The sequence below is a fragment of the Carettochelys insculpta genome, chromosome 23 (genome assembly GCF_033958435.1).
Source record: "Carettochelys insculpta isolate YL-2023 chromosome 23, ASM3395843v1, whole genome shotgun sequence".
Lineage (NCBI taxonomy): Eukaryota > Metazoa > Chordata > Testudines > Carettochelyidae > Carettochelys > Carettochelys insculpta.
Window position 1 is genome coordinate 6,599,627 of NC_134159.1, and position 24,957 is coordinate 6,624,583.

Consider the following 24,957-nt stretch of genomic DNA (forward strand, 5'->3'; position numbering starts at 1 on the left):
TCCAGAGGCCCATGAGGAGGGCCGGCTAGTGCCAGGCTCCATCTGCTCCCATTATGTCACAGAGACAGACCAGCTAGACGCTGGGTGGGAAACCGCAGGGAAGTCTTGTAGTCTTAGTATTGAGAGACATAGCATATTTCCCCATATCTGTCAGCAGGCTTATGGGACTCCTGCAGCCCACGCCCCCCTCCAGGCATGCTCAGGGCCAAAACGAGTCACATCACAATGAACAGCTACACTCTCACTGCTGTCAAAGAGCCTGGGATGGGGCTCGTTGTTTGGCCCTGAAAACACACAGTGAAAGCCTACGTGGGCTAGTGAGCTTGTCCAAAAGGCCAGCTCCCACTCCGTTAGGTCAAGGGTAGTATTGCCTTTGACTTCAAGGGTGTGTGAAGCAAGGAATTCCACTAGCAAGGGATGTGAAGGGTAACGAGAGGTTTCTATGGGCATGTTAACAATAAGCAGGTGGTCAGAGCAGGTGTGGGGCCCTTACTGAGTGACGGAGGTAACCTGGTGACAGATGATGTGGGAACAGCTGAAGTACTCAGCACTTTTTTTGCCTTTGCCTTCACAGACAATGTCCACTTCCAGATTACTGCATTAGGCGAAGGAGGTATGGGAAAGAGGTGGGCAGCCCTGCGTGGAGAGAGAACAGGTTAAGAGCTATTTAGAAAAGCTGGACAAACACAAATCCATGGGTCATTGCGGAACCTTTGGCCATTGTCTTTGAAAACTTGTGGAGATCAGGAGAGGTCCCGGATGATTGGAAAAAGGCAAACGTAGTGCCCATCTCTAAAAAAGGAAAGGAGAACCCAGGGAACTATAGACCAGTCAGCCTCACCTCAGCCCCTGGAAAAATAATGGAAGGGCTCCTCAGGGAATCCATTTGGAAGCACTTGGAAGAGGGGAAAGTGATCAAGAGTAGTCAGCGTAGGTTCATCAAGGGCAAGTCGTACCTGACCAGTCTGATTAGCTTCTAAGATGAGGTAACGGGCTCTATACTGGGGGATGTCAATAGATGTGATATACCTTGACTTTAGCAAAGCTTTTGCTAGTCTTCCACAACATTCTTGCCCATAAGTTAAGGAAGTGTGGATTGGATACGTGGACTGTGAGGTGGATAGAAAGCTGGCTAGATGGTCAGGCACAATGGGTAGTGGTCAAAAGCTCGATGTCTGGCTGGCTCCTTGATATCCATGTTTTCCCTTTAATTTCATCCACAGGTGGCTTCACAGCCAAGAATCCTGGGGGGACGAGGGAAAGGGAGTGGTAACGGTCTGGCTCCTGTTTGCTCTCACTGCAGACAGGTGCCTGCAGGCTCTAGCTGGGAATAGCACCATGCCATGTGGGTTCCTGGAAAGATTTCCAGCACTGAGCCTCCCCACACTTAAAAATGAGACTTTCACAAGGCCTGGGGTTTGTGCCAGCTGCATTGTAGTCACCCCAGCATGTGGCTGCAAAACTAGCCATGGGGGAAGCACGGAATTCCTTGTCCATAGTGACAGTGTTGAACAGCCTTTGGGATTTTTCAGAGAATTAGCTCCGGTGTCATCTGCACCCCGTTAGCATTCCCTTTCCTCTCTCATACTAGCGGGTGCAGGAGCCCTCTGGGGGGAAGCAGCAAATTATGAATCGGAGAGTGAGGAATGGTTACTGAGAGGCTGTTTCCAATGCGCAGTCGTGAGTGTTCACGCTGATCTTAAAGGGAAGCCCACGTTGGAGGGGGGGAAAAAAAAAGATGTGTTCTTAAGTGAGCTTAAAACAGCAGTGAGCACCTTGGGTTTAGTGTGGGCTGGTAAGTCAAGTTCAGCCCCAGGCTGCCCTTATTGGCTGGAGCTCAAGCTGCTCACTGGACTACAAAGCTGAGTCTTCGCTGCCGTTTGAATGTGAGTTAAGACCACAGCTTTTTTTTTTTTTTTTCTGCAGTGTAGCCCTACCCGGAGAGCAGCCGATCCGAACAGAAACCTAGTCCATGACCTGGGAGTCCAGCCCCAATGATTTCGAGTCTGTTTCTCGAATGCAGATCAAGGACCATAGACTCCTAGGGCTGGAAGGGACCTTCGGAGGTCATCGAGTCCAGCCCTCAAATAAAGGCTATATTAACATATGGAGATATGCCTATCTCGGAGCTAGAAGGGACCCTGAGAAGTCATTAAGTCCAGTCCCCTGCCCTCACAGCAGGACCTGTATCACCATCCCTGATGGACTTTTTTCCTTTGCCTCAGACCTCGAAATGGCCCCCTCAAATTTGGAATAAAAAATTGTCTCCAATACAATCCAAGAACTTTCTGGATAGTCTGTGCCCTGCTGTATTAGTTTCCCAACGTATATCTAAGTAGTTGAAGTCTCCCATCACCACCAAATCCGGGGCCCTGCAAGACTTTGCTAGCTTAAAAAAAGCCACATCTATCTCTTCCACCTGGGTAGGTGGCCTGTAGTAGACTCCTAGCAAGACATCACCCTTGTTTTTTACCCCTCTTAGTCTAACCCAGAGACTCTCAACACGTCCATCTCCTATGTCCATCTCCACCTCAGTCCAAGTGTGTACATTTTTAATATATAAGGTAGCACCTTCCCCACCTTTGTTCCCTTCCTATGCTTCCCAAGCAGGCTGTACCCTTCAATACCAACATTCCAATTGTTTTTTGAATCAAGGGCTGGGCTCGCAACCAGGGGGTTACAAAGCCAATGCTCAGACCTCCTGAGCTATCCCCTGCTTATGGTTTGCCTGGGCCCTGCCTGACAAATAGCAAATCAGTCTGAAGAAATGGCTGGACTTAGCCAGATCTATGAGCAGCAAGGGACGTGAAGGGATGTCCCATGCTGGCAGGGCCAATATGGATTAGGACCATGGACGAGCCAACAGTGTCAAAACTGCCCCAAGGTGGGCAGATAAATGCATGTGTTGGTGCCTGGGTGAGTGGCCTGATCTTGGGTGGGGCTTAGCAGTGGCTACTCTGTGGAATTCACTGTAAACTCGGAAGTGCTCAGCATCTCCTCCGGTGCCTGTTCTTAGGCGCTTCATTCAGATTTAATTGCTTCACTGTGGACTCCTGCTGTCGCCCCCTCTGAGGGGGGCTGGCGCTCTGCCTCACTGAAAATCCAGTTGCTAAGTGAGAACGTGCCGCCTGGGCGCACTTGTGCAGGGGTCACTTATCACCTTTTCCCTGGCCACATGTCAGGTTCAGCCCTGCCAGGTTGGGGCCAGTGAGGCATCTCTGATTTTGTCTCTCTGCAGCCTCTGACTGATCCCCTTTGCTTTCTCTGTTGCAGGGCGGCTCCTGCAGGCGCCGTGTCATTCAGCGTGAAGCACACGGCTGGGGTTCAAGTAGAAGTGGTTACCGATGACCAATCACAGGTGGTCCCCGCAAACGGCGGGAAGCAGTGGCCTCTTGACCATGGGACATCCCTGAAACTCACCATGAACAAAGCCAGCACCGAGGCCAATGACAACAAGGTAATGGAAGGCCAGGCAGGCATTCTGGCACCCCAGGTGCTTGGAGCAGGGAGGAGATATGGTTGGGGCACTTGCTCATCGCCACGGGTGAGCTAGGATCAAGGGGAAATGCATCTTCTTGGGCAAGTGCAGGTTGGTGTTAATTCTCGCTCCTTGGTGTGTTGGCCACAGCAAAGACCACATCCTGTCCTGCCCATTAAGGGGTGGTGGGTGCAATAACTGGTCCTGCCTGGTCAAGGAGATGCAGTAGGAGATGAGCTATCCCAAGGGGGTTCTGGGTTTGAGGGTGCTCTGAGAATATCCATCCTAAACTGGAGAGAGCGTGTCTGGGTGTGTCTCCACTGAGTTTACCTTGCCAGGTGTGAGATGGCCTTTCCTCTCATGTCTTCAGCCAGACTTGGAAGCTTCAGGGTCAGAGGAGGGTGCTCCATGTTTCTGATTGGCCATGGCTTCCTTTAACTTTGCCGCAGTGGGCACCGTTGTCTCATGTCACCTCTTTGGTTGAGGTGCAAAAATGGACAATTTGATGTGTGCCGGTAGCTTAGGTTGGAGGGGGTTGAATACAGGGGTGTGGTCCTAGTGTGTAGTGAAGAATACTAAATAAAGGCACAGGTAGAAAGGTCCACAGCACCAGGTAAGTACCCTCCTGTGCTTGGCCATCATTGTTCGCTTGCTGTCAAGGCTCTGGAGCCATAGCTAGCCATGTGGATGGCACCTGATACAGTGTCTTGCTGTATTAAGAAGGCCCCAAAGCAACAGAGTAATATCACTGTGCCTTGATCAAGGGTCAGCCTGAGGACATCTGACTGTTGTGTTCCATTGGCTGGACTCTTCACAGGCCTGGGGATGCAGAGTCCAGCATGAAACACTGTCAGAGCTGAGCATTCCTGCAATACTGCCAGTTTCGTTGGCATTTTGGGAGGCTGGCAAGCCTAGGATGGCCATAGACTTGTTAGGAGTCGCTGCTGTTCTTGTATTTAGCTCTCCCAGGGAGGAAGGAGTTAAAACATCTTTGTGTCTGAGGGAGCTGGTCGCACACCGGGGGTGCCAAAGAATCGTTTTCTGAGAATTCCTCGGCTGAAACGCATTACTGTGCCTCGTTTCGTTCGTCTGTCCGCGAACAGCTTGCGAACGACGCGGTGAACAGGCTCAACTGATCAGATCCATTCGTTGCAGTAGATCACCTGGCTGACTCTGACTGGCTAGCAAACTTGGGGAGTTTGGCTGGGCTGTGAAATAGAAACCCAGGCTGGCAGTTGGGATCGTGAAACTAGCAGGGGTAGAATTTTAAAGTCCTGCTCCCTTCTGGTCCCTGGCAGGTGGCAGTCCTGCATCCTGTGTGAGTGGGATTTCCAGAAGTGCTGCCCTATCTCTGCTCCATCAAACTCAATTAGAAACCCATTGATTTTGAAGGGAGTGGAGTTTGGCTAATGCTAAGCTCTGTGGAAAACCCAACCCTTTATTGGGAAGCAAATCCCAGTGAGCCCAGCAAAGCAGTGAACAGCTTACAGAACCAAACCCCACCCCTCCGTGCTCTCCTTTCCACCACTGCCTCCTCTTGTGACCATTGTGAAGTTGGTGCTGTTTATTGGAGAAGTTGTTATATCCAAAGTCCTCCCTCAGGCTGCTCTGAGCATCCCCCTCCACCTCTCTGTTACTTAATTCTATAACAATCGGCCCCTCTCTTCCTCTTTGGGGAAAGGACCAGCTGTGACCTGGCTCAGTGCAAGCCCTTGTCTCCTTGCTGGTCTCTGTCTCCTGGAGACACATTCAGATTTTGGACCCACGTTCCTCTGGCACCCAGCTCTAAAGGTAGCGCTTGCGGCAAGCGGGCCAGGTCCTGAAACTGAGCACATCGTTGGCCTTTGTAGGGGGCACCTTCCAATTCAGACACAGATCAAGGATCTCCTACGTTTGTCTCTCCCCTGGCCCACTCCTCACACGCAGACTTCCCACCAGGTGGCCACTTGGCTTTTCTCAGCAAAAAGCAGCTCTGCTGTGGGGTCTGTTTAGTTTCCTTCCATGGCACCCGGCAGCCCTGTGCAATGGAGAACCCCTGCAGGCCTGATGGCATAACCCTCCCTCCCTCCCTCTCGGTGTGGGGCTCATTTGGCAGCAATCCCCTCTGCCGCAGCAGCTCCCACATACCAGCCAAGCAGCTGCTGTGGAGCGAGCTGCTTTCGACAGCCGTCTGGCATCTGCCCCCTTGAGAAGGGCAATGGCCAGCCTCAGGTCCCTTGTGTGAGTGGGCAAGAGCTTCCAGGCGAAGCAGAACCCGGGGCTCAGGGGATGGCTTTCTCCACTCTGGAGGCAGGACATCCGATCCCATTGGCTGAGAGGAGAAGCGGGGATGCTGCAGGGCAGGATGGGGGTGCTGAGAGCCAGCGTACTGGGGAGATTGGAACTCCAGTGTTTGCTGCAGCACTGTTCTGATAATCCAATGCTCCAGCAGAGGGGCTTGCCTGTAGGCATAGAGACAGAGTGGCCAGCTCTTCACCCTATCCCCGGTGCGGGGGGCAAGCCAGGAGGAATGAATGGTTCCTGTGTACTGGCTATTCCTCAGCAGCACAACGGCTGTAACAGGCTTGGCACAGGTTAGAGCAGCCTTCAGAACTTCTCTGACCTGCATTGGAAATTGAACTAGCTGCCCCAAGAAGGGGGGAACTCAAATTGCTCCATCTCACCCCCCATGGCTGGGCTGTGCATCGGCACTAGGGTGCCCTTGCTGTCTTCCCAGTTTGGGTCCAAATCCAGCAACTGACTATAATTCAGACACACACTGCCCTGGGGTGAAAACCCAACCCATAGCTCTTCCACAGAGCCGGTGGCCTGAGGAAGGGCTGCAGCATGCAGCTGGGGGTTGAACCGCAGTGGCAGGTAGCTCAAGGCAGTGACGTGTTACTGTCGGGAAGAGAGCTCAGTTGGCCTGTCCCTGTGAGGCGGCTGGGGAGCCAGGTGTGACAGCAGAATGCCATGGCTTGGGTGGCTGGGAAGACCCAGGACTGGGAGAAACGTCGAGTCGAGTGGAAGAAGGATCCCAAAGAGCGGGGAACAGCTGGCGTGGGGAGACAGGAGGATGACCCAGAGAGAGCCTGGGGAGAGCTCCTGGGAAGGCCTTGGCCTGGGGCCATCAAACAGTGGCAGCAGCATTCTGCGTGCCGGAGGAGGGAGCGCACTTGGCCAAACAGCAGCAGCAGGAGTCAAGGCGGGGGCAGAACCAAGCCCCAAGCAGAGGCTGGAGCTGGGGAGGAAAGGGGCACAATGGATCTAGCTCTGCCTTGCCCTTCAGCTACTGGATGGAACTACCAGGCCCTGCCCTCCCCGCCCCTCACTCACCAGCCCGTGTGGTGTGTTTCCAGGTCACAGTGAATTACTACGGCGAGGACGGAGGGACTCCCCTCGACCAGGCGGGTGTCTTCCTGACGGGCATTGGTAAGTGCAAGCGTGTGCGGCAGACCAGACATCCTGTTTTAAAGGGACAGTCCCCTGTTTAAGCTCTCCCACAGATGTCCTGACTTTGTCTTAAGAACGGGCACATGGCCCCACGTTTTCTGCCTTCTCTCCTCCCCACCAGATGTGCTGGTGAGTCCTGCCGCCGGCTGGAGCCTGGCTCACCAGCCGCCGACCCACCCATGGTGAACGGGGATCCGGTGGCCATTGGGCCAGCTGCTCTCCCTGCCGGCCCACCAGCCCAGCCCCCGCTGCATGCAGGCTCTTGGCCAGCCAGGCCCTGCCGTTTCTAGCCATTACTGGCTGCACATTGTGAGATGCGGTGGCTGGTGAGTGCCGGCAGATGGTTCCATGTCTCCTCTGCTGCCAGCTATCGGCCCTGTATGTGATCCACTCTCACCGTCCTCTTCCTTGTTTGCCCCCGTTTTCCCTCAGCCTTACTGTTCCTCCATATCCTCACTGCTGGGGCAGGTCCTGCTCTCAGCACCGTGCAGGCCTTGGTCAGAGCCCTCAGTTCCCCAGTAGCCTGGCTGGCAGGCTCCTGCCTTTCCCCACTGCCTCTCATCGGGCCAGCAACCTGGGAAGCCCAGGACACTCTGGCCCGGGGCAGTAGCCAGGTGGAGCTGAACCCTGCATGTTGCAATAGCCCCGCATAGCACTGGCATGGGGAACCTCTCCAGCCTGCTGCTGAGCTCTGGCATGCAGGGTAGGGAAAAGCAATTGCCAGCCTGTTCATGAGCTTTGCACCCTCTTCCCTTTCCCACTTTGGGTCCTGCCCCAGGGGAACCTGGGGCTGTTCCATCCTCTAGGCGCCCTCCCCTACAGAGCTACCTGTGTGGATGGGTTCCCTGCAGTCCCTGTGGGCAGGATCCCTGGGCTGCCTTACATAATGTATTCTTAAGGCTTAACTCCTTCCTGCCTGTGCTGTAGTCTGGTGTGGGGAAGGGAGGGGACAGCAGGCAGCTGAGTTGTCGGTGGATACTGCAGCCTAGGGGACTAAACGCCTTTTGATGCTGTGTGGGCATGAAGAGACGCTGCATCCAACCACAGGATAGGGATGGTGGCAGGAGAGAGAGATGCAATGAGCTCTGTAAAGACATGGGCCGGCTCATCAATTTCTCCCTCCTCCTCCTCTGTGGCTAAAATCTGCTCCGGTCCCTTCCTTCATGTACAGTGCCAAAAGGCTGCTGCTGGCCCCAGCTGGTGTGAAACCCTGGGGAATGTGACCCTGCCTGCCCTCCACCCACATGTTGCCTGAGATGCATCTGACGAAGTGAGTCTTTGCTCATGAAAGCTTATGCTCCAAATGATCAGTTAATCACTCCATACGAAGCCACAGGACTTCTCGTTGGTTTTGCAGATACAGGCTAGCGCCCTGTGATACCTCTAGTGTCTTGTTCGCATCCCTCCTACTAACGCATCTCAGAACCACGTTTGCTTTTTTCGCAACAGCATCATGCTCATGATCCGCTCTGAACCCTGGATCCCTTTCCGCAGTTCTCCATCTTAGCGAGTCACTTCCCAGTCTGTGTGTGTGGAACTGATTGTGCCTCCCTGAGTGGAGTCCTTTGCACTTGGCCTCATTGAACTTCAGCTGATTTTCCTCAGCCTGTTTCTCCAGTTTGTTCAGATCAGTCTGATTTCTGACTCTATCCTCCAAGGCACCTGCAACCCCTCCTGGCTGGGGATCATCTGCAGCCTTGACAAGCATGTGCCATGAGCTAAGGAAGCACCAGAGAGGAGCATGAGGATGAGATTTCATCTTCCCGACTGAGGAGAAGACTTAAAGGTTGAGTGACACACAGCCAAAAATTCCTCCCCTAACAAGGGGGACTGATCTTGCCCTGATTCAATAGGTGCTATTACTGCAAAAGGCCTTAAAAACCAGTAATAATCCTCTGTGCGAATGCTGAGAACACACAGTGTTGAACACCTTAGCTAGTGGCTTAGCTAGGTGCTGAAATCAAACGCTGGGCGCCAACAGAGCAGTTGGCATGGGCGGCAGGTGAACCCAGCAGAGGGGAAGGCTCGATGCAGAGCCCGGAGGTCGCACACACCTCCACCCCAGCAGCTGTCTGCGCACCAAACATCCGCAGCCCCTTTGCCATCAATGAGCAGGATGGGAACTTGGAGGGAGACGGTGGGGCAGAGCACGGGCGGGGCCATGCCAGGCTGTTTGGGGAAGCACAGCCTTCCCTGCCCTATGCCACTCAGTTTGCTACAGTGAAACTGTTCAGGAAGTGCCCTCGGACTAACAGTGGGTGCTGTTAAGAGCCACCCCCATGTAACGTATACTGTGTAATTATTACTTTGCTGGTGATCTAATGATAGCAATGTAATAATTACACAGTATACATTATTTGGTTTGGTGCCCATACAGCACCACTAGCCTCTGTGGGTCTGGATATGGCCTCAGGGCCCTGACTCAAACTCCTTGGGCCAGGCTGGTTATATCTGGTTATATTTTAATTGGGATCACTCAACAGATCAACTCCCTTTGGAAACAGAGGCCACTGGGGCAGGTGTGTGGGCGGGGGATAGGCCCAGCTGAGCAGGAGTGTTAAGGGGTGTGTGTGTGTGTGTGTGTGTGTGTGTGTGTGTGTGTGTGTGGTAGGCCCAGCTGAGCAGGAGTGTTAAAGGGGTGGGGGTAGGCCCAGCTGAGCAGGAGTGTTAAGGGGTGTGTGTGTCAGGACCAACTTGCAAAAGTTCTGTATGGGGGGGGTAAAAGTTTTCCTCGGCTTTGTAGAGGCTTGTCCCGAACTCTGGACACCACTGATGCATCACCAGGACACAGACACGTGTGTGATTGACACTGACTTTCTGTAGCGCTTCCTACTGTGCTGCTGTGGCGGTAACGTGCCATCTGCATGTGTGTTGCTCTGATTTTAAATCCCAGCAGCTCCATGAAGCCTTTGAGCACAAGCCAGATTTGGCCTTCCTACATTTTTTCACTGAGGAGCTTATACAGATTTGGAAACATGCACACAGCTGTGTACACGCCCGTCCATGTCTGAAAACGGAACTCTCCAGCAGGGAGCTCACTGGCCATGAGACAAGGTGCTGGACTGAACTGACCGTGTGTCTGAGACGGCAAAGCACTCAGCATGAATCTTGAGAAGTTTCCCTTCTCTGATGGGGGGAACAGAACGTGTCTTTAAACATTTCTCCTGGCTTCAGTGTCGGTGACGCGTTGGAGGAGCAAAGCCACCTTCCTGTCCCAGCTCGTCTGGTTTAGGGCCAACACTGTTCAGTAAACTAAGAGATGTGTCTTCTCCAGCACACTGACAGTGTGGGCAGGGCAGCACTATGGATGCAGGACGCCATATTCCGGGGGCAGAATTTCATCTTTGTTCTGTCTTTTTTGGCAAATACCAGATTGGGAAAGAGATTCATATTCCCAGTTACCAGCACTATGCATGAATTCAGAACAACTTTGACGAATACTTTTTGTCCAAAAATCCCTTGAGTTTCTTCTAAGACTTACCAATGTTTCCCAGAGCTCAGCGGAAGGCAGGACAGCTGCTTTTGCTCCCCAAAAGAAGCTGGTTCAATAAAAGATATGTCCTCCTGCTATCATGGCTTTCTAATACCCTGGGCCTGGCCCAGCTACAACAGCACTGCACTCAATGTTTCATTTTGACGTTTTTTCTAAATGAACGGCCTGGCTGTTTTGCTTAGCACAGCCATTCATTGGGACCTTGGAAATGTTTTTGTTTCAACAAGGACAAAAATGGTCAGTTTTCCACTTTGGTGAACAAGTTAAAAATCACCCTGTTTCAAACTTAAAATGAATGGGTTTTTTCCCCCTGTTTCTCCCCACCCCCAGCTCCTCCAGTTTGGCCACCAAACTGAGAAATCCAATTATTGGCCCAGCTGTAGCTGGACCGCCTGCAGGCTGGCTCAAGGCGGAGGAGTGTTCCAGTAAGCCCAGGCATATGTGCAGCAGGGGGGAGTGAAATCCTAGCTGGGGAGCAGGGGCTGAGGAGAGATGAAAGGAGGAAATTAGACCTTTCTAATGTGATACCTGAAGCCTTTCCTCCTCAGCGTGTTCTGCCATATAGGGGTCGTGTGCAAGGGCAGGGTGCTTTACAAAAGTGACAGTCAGTCTCATTTTGTAGCTGGGGAGACGGAGGCACAGAGGGAGACGTGTCTAACCCCAGGTCCCGCAGCACGGGGCTGGCGTCCTGACTCCTGCACACTAACATCTCAGAGTAGAACCCAGGAGTCTTGGCTGCTTTGCCCGTGCTCTTGCCATCGGACTGGGCCTGCCTGAAAGGGTTACGCCTAGACAGAATCGAGGTACTGGGCAACACCAGAGGGGGAGCTCTGGGAGATCTAGTACTGAAAAGAGACAAGGGGAAGAAAAGACCCAACTGCTGCTTAGTCTTTTCTGCTTCTCTGAAGTTCTCTCTGCTTGGTGAACACAATCGTTGTGACATTCCCTATTCAGCTGCCTAAGAGCCTAGCAGGACACATGACAGCACTTGTTGTTTTTGTGCACTGAGCTGTGAAGCGGCTCCTTTTGAAAACGTGCACGTCAGCAGGGCAGCCACAAAGGCAGATGCCTGCACTAGGCACCCGTGAGGGACGGTGCCAAGGTGGAGTTTGTAGAGGCAGTGCACTCCAGTGGGCAGAGTGCTGTCCTGGGCCACCGGAGTCCAGTTTTATTGCCAGCTCTGATGAGGTCATATCTGGGCCACTGAGTTTGGTTTTGGGCCCCCTGCCCGCTACAGAAAGAATGTGAACAAATTGGAGAGAGTCCAGCAGAGCGTAGTAAAAATGATTGGGGGCTGAGACACATGACTTCTGAGCAGAGGCAGAGGGAACTGGGGTATTTAGTCTGCAGAAGAAAGAGTTAGAGGGGATTTGATACCAGCCTTCGAGTATTTGAAGGGGGGTTCCGAAGAAGACGGAGCCAGTCTACTCTGTGGTGCCAGGTAACAGAATTCCGAAGTATTTTAGGAAAAACTGTTTCATTAGGAGGAAAGTGAAGCACTGGAATGAGTTGCCTGGGAAGATGGTGGAATCTCCTTCCTTAGAGGTTTTTAAGGCGAGGCTTGGCAAAGCCCTGGCTGGGACGATTTAGTTGGGGTTAATCCAGCATTGAGCAGTGGGCTGGACTTCATGAACTCCTGAGGTCTCTTCCAACCTTAATCTTCTATGAATCTCTGATTCCCAGGTCTGCCCTTGGCCTGGTGGGTGACCTTGAGCAAGTCACTTCCCAGGTCTAAGCCTAATCTTTCCCAGCTGTAAAATGGGGATGGGGATGGTGATGGTAGGTGGGGAGGGATAGCTCAACGGTTTGAGCATTGGCCTGCTAAACCCAGGGTTGTGAGCTCAATCCTTGAGGAGGCCATTTAGGGATGGGGGCAAATAGATGTCAGGGGTGCTGATTGGTCCTGCCAAGAGGGCAGGGGTCTGGACTAGATGACCTCCTGAGGTCCCTTCCAGTTCTAGCAGATGCACATTTCCAATTATAACTTACTTTCTCAAGTGCTTTGGGATCTACAGCCAGGAAGTGCTAGGTAAGAGCTAGTTGCTATTCTTAGTAGAAGACAGCTGGACTTGTTCCTAAGGCAGGAGCATGGTAGTCAGGAACCAGGGTGGTATTCTGGGGTGACCTTGGACAAATCACTTTACCACCTTGTGCCTCACTTCCCCCTTTGGTCTATCAGTGGAGTAATGCCCATCTCACAAGGGGCTGGGAGGCTAATTTCGCTTTGTGACCCTTAGATGGATAGAGCTGGAGCAGTGTCAATAGCTGTGTAATGCATCATGCACACACGTCTACCCCCCGCAACCCATTTCCTCCTAGCAAATCACTGTTCTGCCTGCCACACTGGTGTTGCTCCTGGCACTGACATTCTGATCCTCCTTTGCCCTGCCCAGTCCAGGTGCCTCTTGTATTGGTGCAGCACAGGCCCCATGTGCACAGGTGTAAAGGCTTCCAGCACAACAGCCCCTGAATTGCCATCCTGCCCTTGCCCTTCTCAGACAAGTGCACAGCAGCTCCCTCTCAGGCTTCCCCACTCACCTAATGCAGCTGTCACTGGGGAGTCTCAAACAGGTGACAATGGGGGTGGAGATGGGGAGACCTGGCCACACTCTAGGAGAGGCCTGCATGGAGCCCGGCTGCATCACTTTGCACAGGGCTCTGCAAACTGTCCCAGCAAGAGGAGAAGATACATCAGCTTTGAGCACCACCGCCACAGTTTCTCCCACTCCCACTGTGCTAGGACCAGCAAGGGAATTTTCCACTGGCTCCTGCCTGCTGATGTGATGCCAATAATGGGCCCAGCAGCAGCCTATTGGGGCTGTGCTTGATGAACAGGCTCCAGCACCCAGGCCTGGAGTTCTCCAGAGCCCAGGTGTGATCATTCACCTGCATCTCCCTGCCTGCTGCTCATGCAAGCTTGGTCTCCCTTCGCCTGGGTGAGCAGAGTGTTGTACCTTTCCAAGTCGCAGGTCTTAACTTACTTGCATCCCAGGCGAGTCAGACGAGCTATCCACCTTTCACAAAGGCTGTGGAAAAAATGGGGCAGGTTAAAAGGAAAGCCCTGAGAACAGACGAAGGATTAAAAGGCATGTTTTCCAGCAACCTCCAGGAGCTCCGCTGAACGCTGCACCCAGGATCAGGGTGATTTCTCCATCACTGACCTTTCTTCCATCAAGCAGGGGTTGTTTTTGAAAAGATCTGCTCTGGGAATTATTTTAGGGACTTTCTCTGGCCTGTGCTATACAGGAGGTTGAACTAGAGGATCACAGCGGTCCTGTCTGGCTTTGAACATAAGGATGGCCATGCTGGCTCATACCAAAGGTCCATCTAGCCCAGTGTCCTGTCTTCTGACAGTGGCCAATGCCAGTTGCCCCAAAGGGACTGAACTCTCTCCTGCCATCCTTCTGACAAACAGCAGCTAGGGACACCACTCCTTACACATCCTGACTAATAGCCAGTCATGGACCTGACCTCCATGAATTTATGCAGTGGTTTTTTTAAACCCTGTTATGGTCCCAGCCTTCACAGCTGCCTCCAGCAAGGAGTTCCACAGGTTGATTGTGCGCTGTGTGAAGAAGAACTTCCTTTTATTTGTTTTAAACCTGCAGCCCATTAATTTCATTTGGTGTCCCCTAGTTCTGATATTATGGGATCAAGTAAATAATTTTTCCTTGTCCACACCTACCTACCTCTATCATATTCCCCCTTAGTGTCCTCTTTTCTAAACTGAAACATCCTAGTCTCTTTAATCTCACTTCATTGGAATCTATGCCTCTAATTATTGTAGCAAGGAGATGGTTACTGGGCAACTTGATCACAGTCTGGCGACATTTACACTACAGCGATCTTCTGCAAGAAGTTCTTCCGGAAGCTCTTGTCCAAAAAAACCTTCTTTTGAAAGAGCGCATCCACATACAAAAAAGCGGATCAAAAAAATCAATCCACTCTTTTGATAGAGAGCATCCACACAGCCCCCGCTCCTCTGAAAGAACGGGCCAGGGATTGAAAAATCTGACACTATGAGGACTGTTCTGCTGAAAAAAGAGCCAGCGGAGCATCTACACATGCTTTTTTTCGAAAGAAGCTTTCCAAAGAAGGTGTGTTCTTCCTGATCCGGGAGCGGAAGAGGGCTTCTGGAAAAAGAGCTGCATTCTTTCGATGTTTGGCTCAGAAGAGTGCGTTTTGTGTGTAGACGCTCCGTGTGTTCTTTTGGAAAAGGGCCAGATTTTCCAAAAGAACTTGCTAGTGGAGATGCAGCCTCCAAGCGCTGACCAAAAACATGATAATGGGCTCATCAGTCTCTGAGAGAGGTCCAGCATAATGCAAGGACTGGAAATTGAAAGTAGATCAATTCAGACTAGAAATAAGGTGTGGGGTTTTTAAACAGTCAGGGCCAATAGCCATTGGAACAACTTGCTGTGGATGGGTTGTACTGAGTTCTCCATCACTACAGTCTTAAAATCAAGATGACTTTTTTTTTTAACTAAGAGATCTACTCTGCTCCAAACTGGAATCAGATCAGGGTAAGTTAGGTAGGAGGCTGGCCTAGAAGAACACAGTGGTCCCATCTGACCTGGCCAATCTAGGTCAAATAGGTTTGTGACAGTCACTGGATGTTAAGTTCCTTGCAGATTATTTTTCATACCTCCTTTGCCCTCTGCACCAGCCCTCAATTCTTATTTGCAATGCATGTCTCGGGGCTTGCGCCGAGGTGAGCAGTGATCTGACCCGGTGTGTTGTGTTTGTAGGGATCTCTCTGGACGTTGATGCAGATCGTGACGGAGTGGTCGAAAAGAACAACCCAAGGAAGGTAACTTTTGCCTTTGGTTCCATTGTGCTCAGACGCTTTGGCTGTGTCTACACAAGCTCAAATCTTCGAAATCGCCGAGCAAATGGCCATTTCAAAGATTACTAATGAGGCGCTGAAATGCATATTCAGCACCTCATTAGCACGCCACTGGCCGCAGCTCTTCGAAATTGCCGCTTTTCGCTGCTGTGTGGCTCGTCCAGGTGGGGGTCCTTTTCGAAAGGACCTCACCAACTTCCAAATCCCCTTATTTCTATCTGCTGTCAAAAAGGACCCCTGTTTAGGCGAGCCACGCAGCAGCGAAACGCAGCAATTTTGATGAGCCGCGGCTGGCGGCATGCTAATGAGGCACTGAAAATGCATTTCAGTGCCTCATTGGTAATCTTCGAAATGGCCATTAGCATGGCCATTTCAAAGGTTTGGGCTAGTGTAGACGTAGCCTATGTGAAATGTGACCTCTCGCCATGAATGAAATCACTGTTGAAACAACTTGGGACTTGGCTTCCTTTTGAATCTATGTTTGGCCAATGACGCCCACCTAGAGCCCCAGCCTTAGTCAGTCACAGCCATTGGGCACAGGGTGTCAAGTGCAGATTATGCTGACTGTTCTGCACAGGAAGCTGGGGGTGGTGGACTCAGAGGGAAGCTGTGTTGCTTTCCAAAGAGTAATGGCATCTGACACAGAACACCACGCCTCTGACAGAGCCACTAGTAGCAGTACCCTCTGTGCAGGTCTGGCTTCCAAGAGCTGCAAGCTATGTGGCTGAGGGGGAGACGCATCCTGTGTGGTAATAGGCTTGGAAGCCTCTGCAAGGCTAGATCAGGGCAGATTAGAGACTCTCGCATTATGACATATGAGGCAACCCCATATTTCCACCTCTCTCTGTCTGAGGGCCCATTCCTTGTTCTGTTGTTATATGTATCAGAGGGGTAGCCGTGTTAGTCTGCATCCGCAGAAACAACAAGTCCTGTGGCACCTTATGGACTAACAGACTTTTGGAGCATAAACTTAAGTGGGCAAAGACCCCCTTGCATCTGACGAAACGGGTCTTTGCCCACGAAAGCTTATGCTCCAAAATATCTGTTAGTCTATAAGGTGCCACAGGACTTCTCGTTGCTGTTTCTGTTATGTTTCCTTGGCAGCGATACGTTTGCCCATAATTTTTTTTTTTCTTTTATGTCATCTATTGTTCTCTGCCTTTCCATCTTCCCCTCAATGACATCCAGTCAGGGACTTGTCTAGGAATCTGGCATTTGGACGTCAGTCCAACATACCCTGACCACTTCCAACTTCTTTCTTAAATCACTGTCTCAACAGTCTATTGGCCGGTCCTTTGTAATCCATCCGCGTTAATTACTTCTTCTCCACTCGTATTCTCCGCAAATAGCTCTGATGGAATGTGTTAAGTTTCCTGTTGTGGGCATCCAGCACATGCCAACTTGAGATGCTGGTTGCAGTGTGGGTATCGCTGTGACACTGGATGACTTCCTCTGGCTTTTTGTGTGAAGTGCCTTGTTTTTTCAGCTATTTGCCAGTCTCAGAAGAGCACCATTTGCCCTCGTAATTCTGGCTGCCATCTCTTTAGAGATTGGCCATCAGTGCGGATTGCGATTCCAAGATACTCTGCCAGGTTCTACCCTGTCAGTCCCAGATGTGCCATCATTGCTGATTCCTCTTTCAAAGAGCCTGGCTTTCATTTTTCTTTTGGCTGATCATTAATCCTGTTTTGACAGCCTCCTGCCTGCGATTGACAGGATCTCCTCCCTAGTATCATCTGTGTCCCCTAGAACAATGTTGCCCCAGAGTCAAGAACTTGATGTTTTCTTGTGCTCAGTGTGACTGCTGTATCTTCCTTTGAGGTGGCATTTCTTGCTGGGGAATCTATTGAAGTGCTGAGAGGAGGGGCTGGCAGGGATCAGCCCCGCTGTGCTGCAGTGACAATACTAAAGCAATAGGTCTCACCATTGCTCTCCATTTTGAACCTTGATGCAGCGTTTTGGCCAGTGCCTTGGCACTGTTGGGTGAAATCTGTTACATTCAAAACTAAGTCCTGTCTGCCAGGCAGGCCCTTTCTCACTTAGTGGTCTGATGGTAAAGATGTGATCTGCATATGACATTTTCCCTGTGAACCCTGCTTGTTGGTTGCACAGCTTTCCAGCTTTGACCAGCTGATGCAGCGCTAGGTCCCTACCAAAGGAACGGACTGAGAGAAGAGGGGTGCGGTCTGAGGTCTGGTTGAAGGTTCCTTGAATTTTTGCCATCCGTGTGCAGAATAAATTTTGTTACATGCCCTGGGCATGCGTGAATGTGCACCACCAGTAGAAACACATGGGCCTGGCTGTGGATGCCATGTCAATGGTTTTGAGCAGGGATCAACTGTTTCTAAGCAGAGTGCTCTCACTGCCAAGCGACAGGCCGCTCTGTTGTTCTGTCTCTTAAAGAGCCAGTAGGTCCAGGGAGACGGTGCGTGACCGTGCCTGGGAATGACTCCATGGTTTGGATCGTAAGAGAGAGGTAGCCCCAGCAGGGATGTGGGAGACCCAGGATCCTGTCCCTCTGCTCCAGTGGTTTTAAATTACTTATCTGTCGTGCAACAGCTCGTGCTGGAGAAACTGAGGAACCCCCCTCCCCACATGAAAATGCCCATTAGCCTAGTGGTTAGTGCTCCCACCAGCCATGTGGCAAAGCCAGGTTTCAGTCCCCCCTCACCCCCTGCATCAGGTAGAGAGGAGGTGACCAGGGGTGGCAGGTTTGTATAATTTTTGGTGATGCCCAGAATAGGTCCAAGTCCTGCCTTCCCCCAAACCTGTCTAAGGCTGTGAGAGGGAGTTTGGGTGCTGGGTGCAGGTTCTGGGAGGAGGTGCTGGGTTCAGCCTCTGGGCTGAGGCAGAGAGATGAGGTGCAGGAATGTCGTGGGGTGCAGGCTCTGGGCGGGGGTGCAGGATGTGGTCTCTGCGCTGGGTACAAGTTTGGGGTGCAGCATACAGTCTGTACCAAGGATAGGGGGCAGAGAGAAGGATTCCCCCCAACCCTCTGTCAAAATTCAGCACTCTAAAAAGCATAACTAAAGCTGTTCAAAAAAAAATCTGTGGCCTGCAGAAGGCTGTGCAGTGGTCTCTAAAGTAATGTATTTTGAGAACAAAGCAGTAGGGGACGGGGAGATGGGGGCAGGGATGGTTCATACCAGGAAAAACAATGCATAGTCCCTGTTCATTTCTAATGATTCATCACCATAGTACCTAAGTACCGATCCCTTCCCAGCAGTGTTCGCAGCCTGTCTGGAAGTCATTGCATAAGGGGTGCAGACAGTGGAGTGGAAACCACGGCCCCCAGGAAGTGTTTCCATAGCTTTGTATTAAAACAAAGGCTAGAGCAGAGGAATAGTGCAAACTCTTGCTCTGTCTCTTTATCTCCGCCAGCTCACATGAAGCTATGCTCACACACGCCACCAAGGTATATGTGGTGACAGAACAAGTATTACCAAACAAGTCAGCAAGCTGCATGCACATCCTTATCAATCTCACCAGAGCCATTGCAAGAAGGCCTCTACATGATGCTGTCAAACCACTCACTTTGGGGTTAAATAAACGCCTTCTTCCTTGTACTGTCGGTAGCCTTCAGTTTGCTTGGGACAAACTGGGCACACAAGTGTGCCGATACCATTCGTAACAGTGGGGCTTGAATGCACAACCTGGAGCGCTGAACAATAGGCCTCCGACCTGGAGGTGTAAAGGAATTATTCTTTTCTTTGAGTTACAGGCTGATAGTCACTGGGTTTGGCCTCTAGAGGGAAACACGGGTGTCATATTTTCAGGCAACTTGGACATGGGGACCAGATGGGCAAGGAGCTGTCCTCCTAGTGAACTGCGACAAGGACAATCCTTTGATCTCTGCGCTGGATTGCAATGATGACAAAATATTCCGCAAAGAAGGTATAAGTAGACAGACTCTCGTCCCTATAACTCACAGTTGAGCTGAAACTTTTGGAGAAGAGTTTTTGGTTTATTTTTAAATTTTACTTTTCTACATTGCTAATAATAGTGCAGGTTAGTGAAGCAGGGAGAAGCTTGAAAACCCAATTTACTTTTCACAGAGCTATCACATTTGAACGGATGATTAAAATAGTCCATTTCACTTTCTAGCCTCTCTCACTGTTAAGGGTCTCGTGAGCTGGCACCCCACTGCTGTGTGTAAGCTGCAAAAATCTGTGGTGGATTGTGTTAGTCATTAAACCCACCTGTGTTTCTGACATGATATTACTTCCTTTTTTAAAAAAAAGCTTCTGTACAAATTTGACTTTTTAGTGTCCTTTTAAAGTGTGGTTATATCTTGGAAAGCCATTATATAACCATTGAGCAGATCCTGTCCCTGGTGTTTGAGGCAGGTCAGATTAGTTTCGGGAGGACTAAGTTTTCCTTTGCTTAGCAACGCAGCCCTGAGTGAGCCGGCTTCTCTTCTGGCTCCTGCATCAGAAACAGAACCCTTAAGAAAGTTTCATGGGCAGCTCTCTTCTCAGTCTGTTACGTCCATGTGACCCGATTGCTGCAGTGGGGTTGAACAGGTGCCAAAGGGCAGATCTTGATGGCAGTGAAGGTTCTGGGGATGCACTGTGGGCAGAATTTGGCCTGCAGCATGTTTATGACAAGTGACAATGTGGAAAGGGGGAGAACCTAGCTTGCCTTCCCGAGCCCAACAGAGGCAGCCCACAAATCACTCACTTCCCCATTCTAACCCTGTACCAGAGTCAAGGTGGTTTGCCCAACGTTTGTCAGATTCACAAGGCAGAAACGCCAGGGCAGAGTCTCTCCTGCACAGCTACCAGGGAACTTGTGAAGAGCAGATGCAACTCACTGGTTCCACTCACTCCACTGATAACTGGGTAGCGTAATCAAGGGGGACCCATTGTGGCCCACATTGACCTACCGCTCACTTGTGCCTAGTTACGCTGGATGGACGTTACTGGTTTTAGTCCACTGTACAGAAGAGGCATAGCTGCGGATGGGCCTGAGTGGCCTGTGGCCCACCCACTTTGCATGTAGGCCCACGCCCTGGAGCTTACCCCCACTCCACCCAGCAAGCCAGCCGGGGAGCAGGGCCAGGACACCTGTGCTTAACCCATCCCGCTCCGGTTCCCCAGCTGAGTCTTGGGGTTGGGGCTTAACCTCTTGTCCTGCTACTCTCCTCCCTCATTCTTGCCCGCCCACCCAAGTGAGCCCTTCTGGCTGTACCACTGTAGGCTGCTCTGTGACCAGGCCAGTGGGAACAGTTTGCATCAGAAATGCTGAATTATGATGCTCAGGCCATGGAGTTCTTGCCCAAGCTACAGAGAATGGCCTGCCCTGGTGCGGAGCTTATCCTCTGTTTTGGGGCCTGGCAGTGGGACGGTTGTGTCTGTGACCAAACCAGGGATCATAAGCGCATAGTGGTGCTTCCTAATCCATAACAGTGCCGCATTGCAGTAGCGATCTGCTGCCTCTCCAGAGTCCTCTCTGGAGAAGCAACTGTTCTGTGAACTCTCTGGAACGTTGGGTGCCCTTTGGTCCATAAAAGAACAATGGCATTCTGGTTTTCACAGTCTGTCCCACACACCCAGCTCCATGTTTCTGGATCATTCCTCTGCCACCTGCTGCGGTCAGTCAGTAGTTTTCCTCACCTCAGAAAGGGTAGTGCCACCAGTGACAATGCTGTGTCCGATGTGCTGCCTTCATTTGCCTGAGATGTTCTTTTTAACCCCAGATTTGCAGGACATGTCTCGGATGGTCTTGCGAACCGAAGGCCCCCAGAGACTTCCTGCTGGGTACGAAATGGTTCTCTACATTCCTGTGTCTGACTCGGACAAAGTAGGAGTCTTTTATGTGGAGAGTAAGTGGTCCCCCTTTCCTTTCTCTTCCCTGGCCCCTGGTTTTATGATGGTTTATTGTCTGTTCTTTCCCTTTTGCCTCGTGTCCTGTATGCACTTTATTTAGGTTGTCCATGCACATCCCTACCACTAAAACCATTGCCCCTTCCAGAATCACTCACCCAGCTGGCCCTTGGTCGTTGCTCTAGAACTTTCCTAGTGGCTTCAGCATTTTCTCCTGAATTCAACGGTTTAATGCCTGGTGCTGATCTTGCTCAGGCTGACATTGGTCAGGAGTCACTGGAGTCCTGACCAGGCCACGATCCTAGGCTTCTAGCTATAGACTTGCGAAGATAGCTTTCCCCAAATGGTCCCTGAAGCAGCACTGTTTGCCTGATGCTAGAGATGTGCCTGTCTGAATTAAAATGACAGAGAGGCTGAAACAACAGCTCTGGGATGGGCAAACTGCCTCATTCCTCCCAATGGGGACTTTGGCTCTGAAGTGTAATGACGGTTACAGGGTTCATTGCTTGTGAGTTTAGCAATGCTAGCCGACTTCTCTCGGTTTGCGGATGGAGTTTGGGAACAGCCTTTTCCTTTCTCTGCCTCCATCTGCCCTGTTTGGAGCAAGAACAGCACGAGCTGCTTTGTTTCCAGGGTTCTCATGTCTGCTTTCCCGGAGGGTGCATTTCGCTCTCAATTAGAGTGCAGGCCTGGGGACAGCACTGTTCAGAGACTGACAAGGTGAAGGGCTGTGTAAGAGTCCCCCACAATGCTTTGCTTGTACCCTGAAATTAGTGTTTGCTCCTATCTTTTCCATCCATGGGCAGAATAAATTTTATGTGCACTACGGACTGTGAGGATGTGCAGCACCAATGGAAACGCATGCTGCTGGCTGTGCGAGCTCTGCTAATCAGCTGGGCCACATTTGAACCTCTCCTGGGTGGCTGCCCATGTGCTCGGCTTACAGGGAACACTGCCTGTAATATCAAGCCATAGTATCCCTGTTGTCCCCGTGAGGGCCAGAATCCTCACCACGCCAGACTGATGTAGCAGACACTATGGCTACTGCTAATTCTCACTAGTCCAGAGAGTGCTGTGTGTGCATGTTACCTTACCTAGCAAGGAGACACACGGACATTGGAGCAGACTAAAGCGGATCTCCCATCTATTCATGAGAATTGAGAGAATCGTAGTGTAGTACCCAGAGATACTGAGACCGCATCTGGGGTGAGTGAAGTCTCTGCTCTACAGCCTTGGCCGAGAGCCAGCTGGCCTTTTGCTCCTGTGGTAGAGGGCAGGGCTTTAGACCCTATGCTCGCAGGTTCTATCCCTGGTGCCAGCCACCCAGGTGTGTCTTATGATACATTAGCATAAGACTCCACTCACTGGTCTGAGCTGCGCACTCAGGCTATGTCTAGACCTGAGCAATAAAACCTGTGGTGTATCCAGATTCCCAATGGCGTTCTGTCGCCAGAACGCAGCACTTTCATTGACAGCCGTACCCCGCTCGTCACAAGGAAGAACACCACTATCAACAGAGATCTGTCAACAAAGAGCCAGTCTGGACGTTCTGGGGGACCTTCTGTTGACAGACTGGGCTTCAGGGACAGCTGGCAGCCCTGTCTGCTGTGCCTCTGGTTGGCCATTTTGCCAATAGAGCAGCTGGGCAGTCTGGCCACTCTCGACCGAGCACATCGCTCTTGCGATCCACTTGGCAGTCTGGCCTAAGTCTGGCGATGGGAGTTTTGTCAGAAGATAAGTTCCGACAAAAATTTGTGTCAACAAATCACTTTAATCTAGATATAGCCTCCGTGAGCACCCCGTGTTGGCATGGATGTATCTTGCGTTGTCACACACAAGGCAATGCTCAGCCGTTGCACTATGATTAAAGCTTCCAGAGACCTTCACTTCTTCCTGGAGCTGTAAAATAGTGAGCCCCCATCCCCAGCCCCCCAGAGTTGCATTCTGCCTCAGCTCAGTGCAATGCATAGCCGGCCTGAACCAGGCCAGCTACTTGCCCACCACTGAGAGCTGCCAGGCAGTGAACGAATGAGTGAGGACTTGCTCCCACTCCCTTGCCAAGATTCACTCTGATTGCCCTGCCAGTGCCCATTGGCATGCGTGGTGGTGAGCTGCATGTGTTCTCTCTCTGGACATTAATAGACCACTGCAGTGCTACAGAGAGCAGGGCCATTAGCATCTCTGGCAAGGCCTGGGTCCCAGTGGTTCTCCCAGAGTTAGTTATTGGTACCATGTCACCTGCAGATGCCAGAGCACATTTGAGTTGGAATTTCAGCTGATGTTTGGTTTTTTTTTTCAAAATCATTGTCCACAAATGGTTGGGTTCCAATTAATAGCCAAAGTGAGATTGATCATCCCGATCTTTAACTACCCAGAGCCACATCACGCAGATGAATGGAAAGGTCGCAAAGGACAGTCAGTAGCTTGGAGTACAGTGTCTCTGCAGCCTGGCAATCACAACGCTGGAAGAACAGTTGACATGATTTGGGACAGAAGAATCCCAAGCATTGTTATAGGCTGGGGACTGACTGGCTAAGCAGCAGTAAAGCAGAAAGGTATCTAGGGATTATAGTGGATGAAAGGCTGGATTTGAGTTAACGGTGTGCCCTTGTGCCCTTGTAGCCAATGGCAAAGGAGGAACATTTCAAGCAGATCTTAGAGAGGTTGTCGTTCCCTTCTATTCAGCACTGGTGAGGCCACATCTGGAGTGTTGTGTCCAGTTTTGGGCCCCACCAGTATAGAAAGGATGTGGATGTGCTGGAGCAGGCTCAGCGGAGGGCAACGAAAATGATTAAGGGGCTGGAGCACAAGACCTATGAGGAGAGGCTGAGGGATTTGGGCTTATTTAGTTTGCAGAAGAGTGAGGGGTAATTTGATAGCAGCCTTCAACTTCCTGAAGGGGAGCTCTAAAAAGGATGGAGAGAAACTGTTCTCAGTGGTGAAAGACAGCTGAACAAGGAGCAAGGGTCTGAAGTTACAGAAGAAGGAGGTGTAGGTTGGCTATTAGGAAAAACTACTTCACCAGGAGGGTGGTGAAGCATTGGAATGCGTTGCCTAGAGAGATGGTGGAATCTCCATCCCAAGAGGTTTTTAAGTCCCAGCTTGACACAGTCCTGGCTCAGATGACTTAGTTGGGATTGATCCCACTTGGAGCAGGGGGCTGGACTCAATGACCTCATGAGGTCCCTTCCAGCCCTGGATTTTATGATTCTGTGGTGACAGGGGGGAGTTAAACAAAAATGTCTCTCTGAAGCTCATGAGCGCCTCTGAGACCACAGCTTGTCAGCACAGGATCACACGACAGCTCTCCAAGGCGCAAAGATCCCTGCTACTGTGTGGCTGAAATCTAAGCACTTGTCTTGGCAAGATCGCATGGAGCCATTCCCACAGCTCAAATGACAGTACACTGGCCTGGAATGCTGGATCCTTGGCTCTTAACCCCTCCACTTAATTACTTTATTAGCTGGCTAGTTAAAATATTAGCACCAGGCTCTGTTGTGTCTGTGGAGCACAATGATTTACCCCTGGGGGAATTCTGTGCCGCATTTAAACTACAGTACAGATAGGTATTTTCCACCCCTTGGAGAAGCAGTGCAAAGGCCTGGGAACTGCAAGGAGGAGCTGCAGAAACAGGACGTATTTTTGGGGAGGGAGTTGGGACTAAGCCTGCATGGTTGTTCTAGGGGGTGGGAGATGGTTGGTTGGTTGGTTGGTTTGTTTGAGGGGGGTTGTCAGGGAGTTGGGGAATCTCCCCCAGGCAGACGCGTAGTCTGTCCCATTCAATCTGACACATCTACCCACCCCTATGTGTCCTTACCCCTCTACTCCTCTGCCCCTCTTCCCTATATCCCCGTGTGGCCCTGCAGCTCCCCATTTCCTGTCC

At 51.2% G+C, this 24,957-nt stretch overlaps 1 protein-coding gene across 2 annotated transcripts in view; it reads left to right on the top strand.

Annotated features, from left to right (window-relative positions):
* LOC142025618 (protein-arginine deiminase type-2-like) overlaps positions 1 to 24,957 on the top strand; it is a 71,205-nt gene that overhangs the window by 18,933 nt on the left and 27,315 nt on the right. For both annotated transcript variants that reach the window (XM_075018148.1, XM_075018147.1), the window contains exons 2-6: positions 3,274 to 3,457; positions 6,817 to 6,889; positions 15,152 to 15,213; positions 19,026 to 19,143; positions 20,948 to 21,073. In XM_075018148.1, coding sequence (XP_074874249.1) covers positions 3,422 to 3,457; positions 6,817 to 6,889; positions 15,152 to 15,213; positions 19,026 to 19,143; positions 20,948 to 21,073 — 415 coding nt within the window. In that variant the 5' untranslated portion in view covers positions 3,274 to 3,421. The remainder of the gene's footprint in view (positions 1 to 3,273; positions 3,458 to 6,816; positions 6,890 to 15,151; positions 15,214 to 19,025; positions 19,144 to 20,947; positions 21,074 to 24,957) is intronic.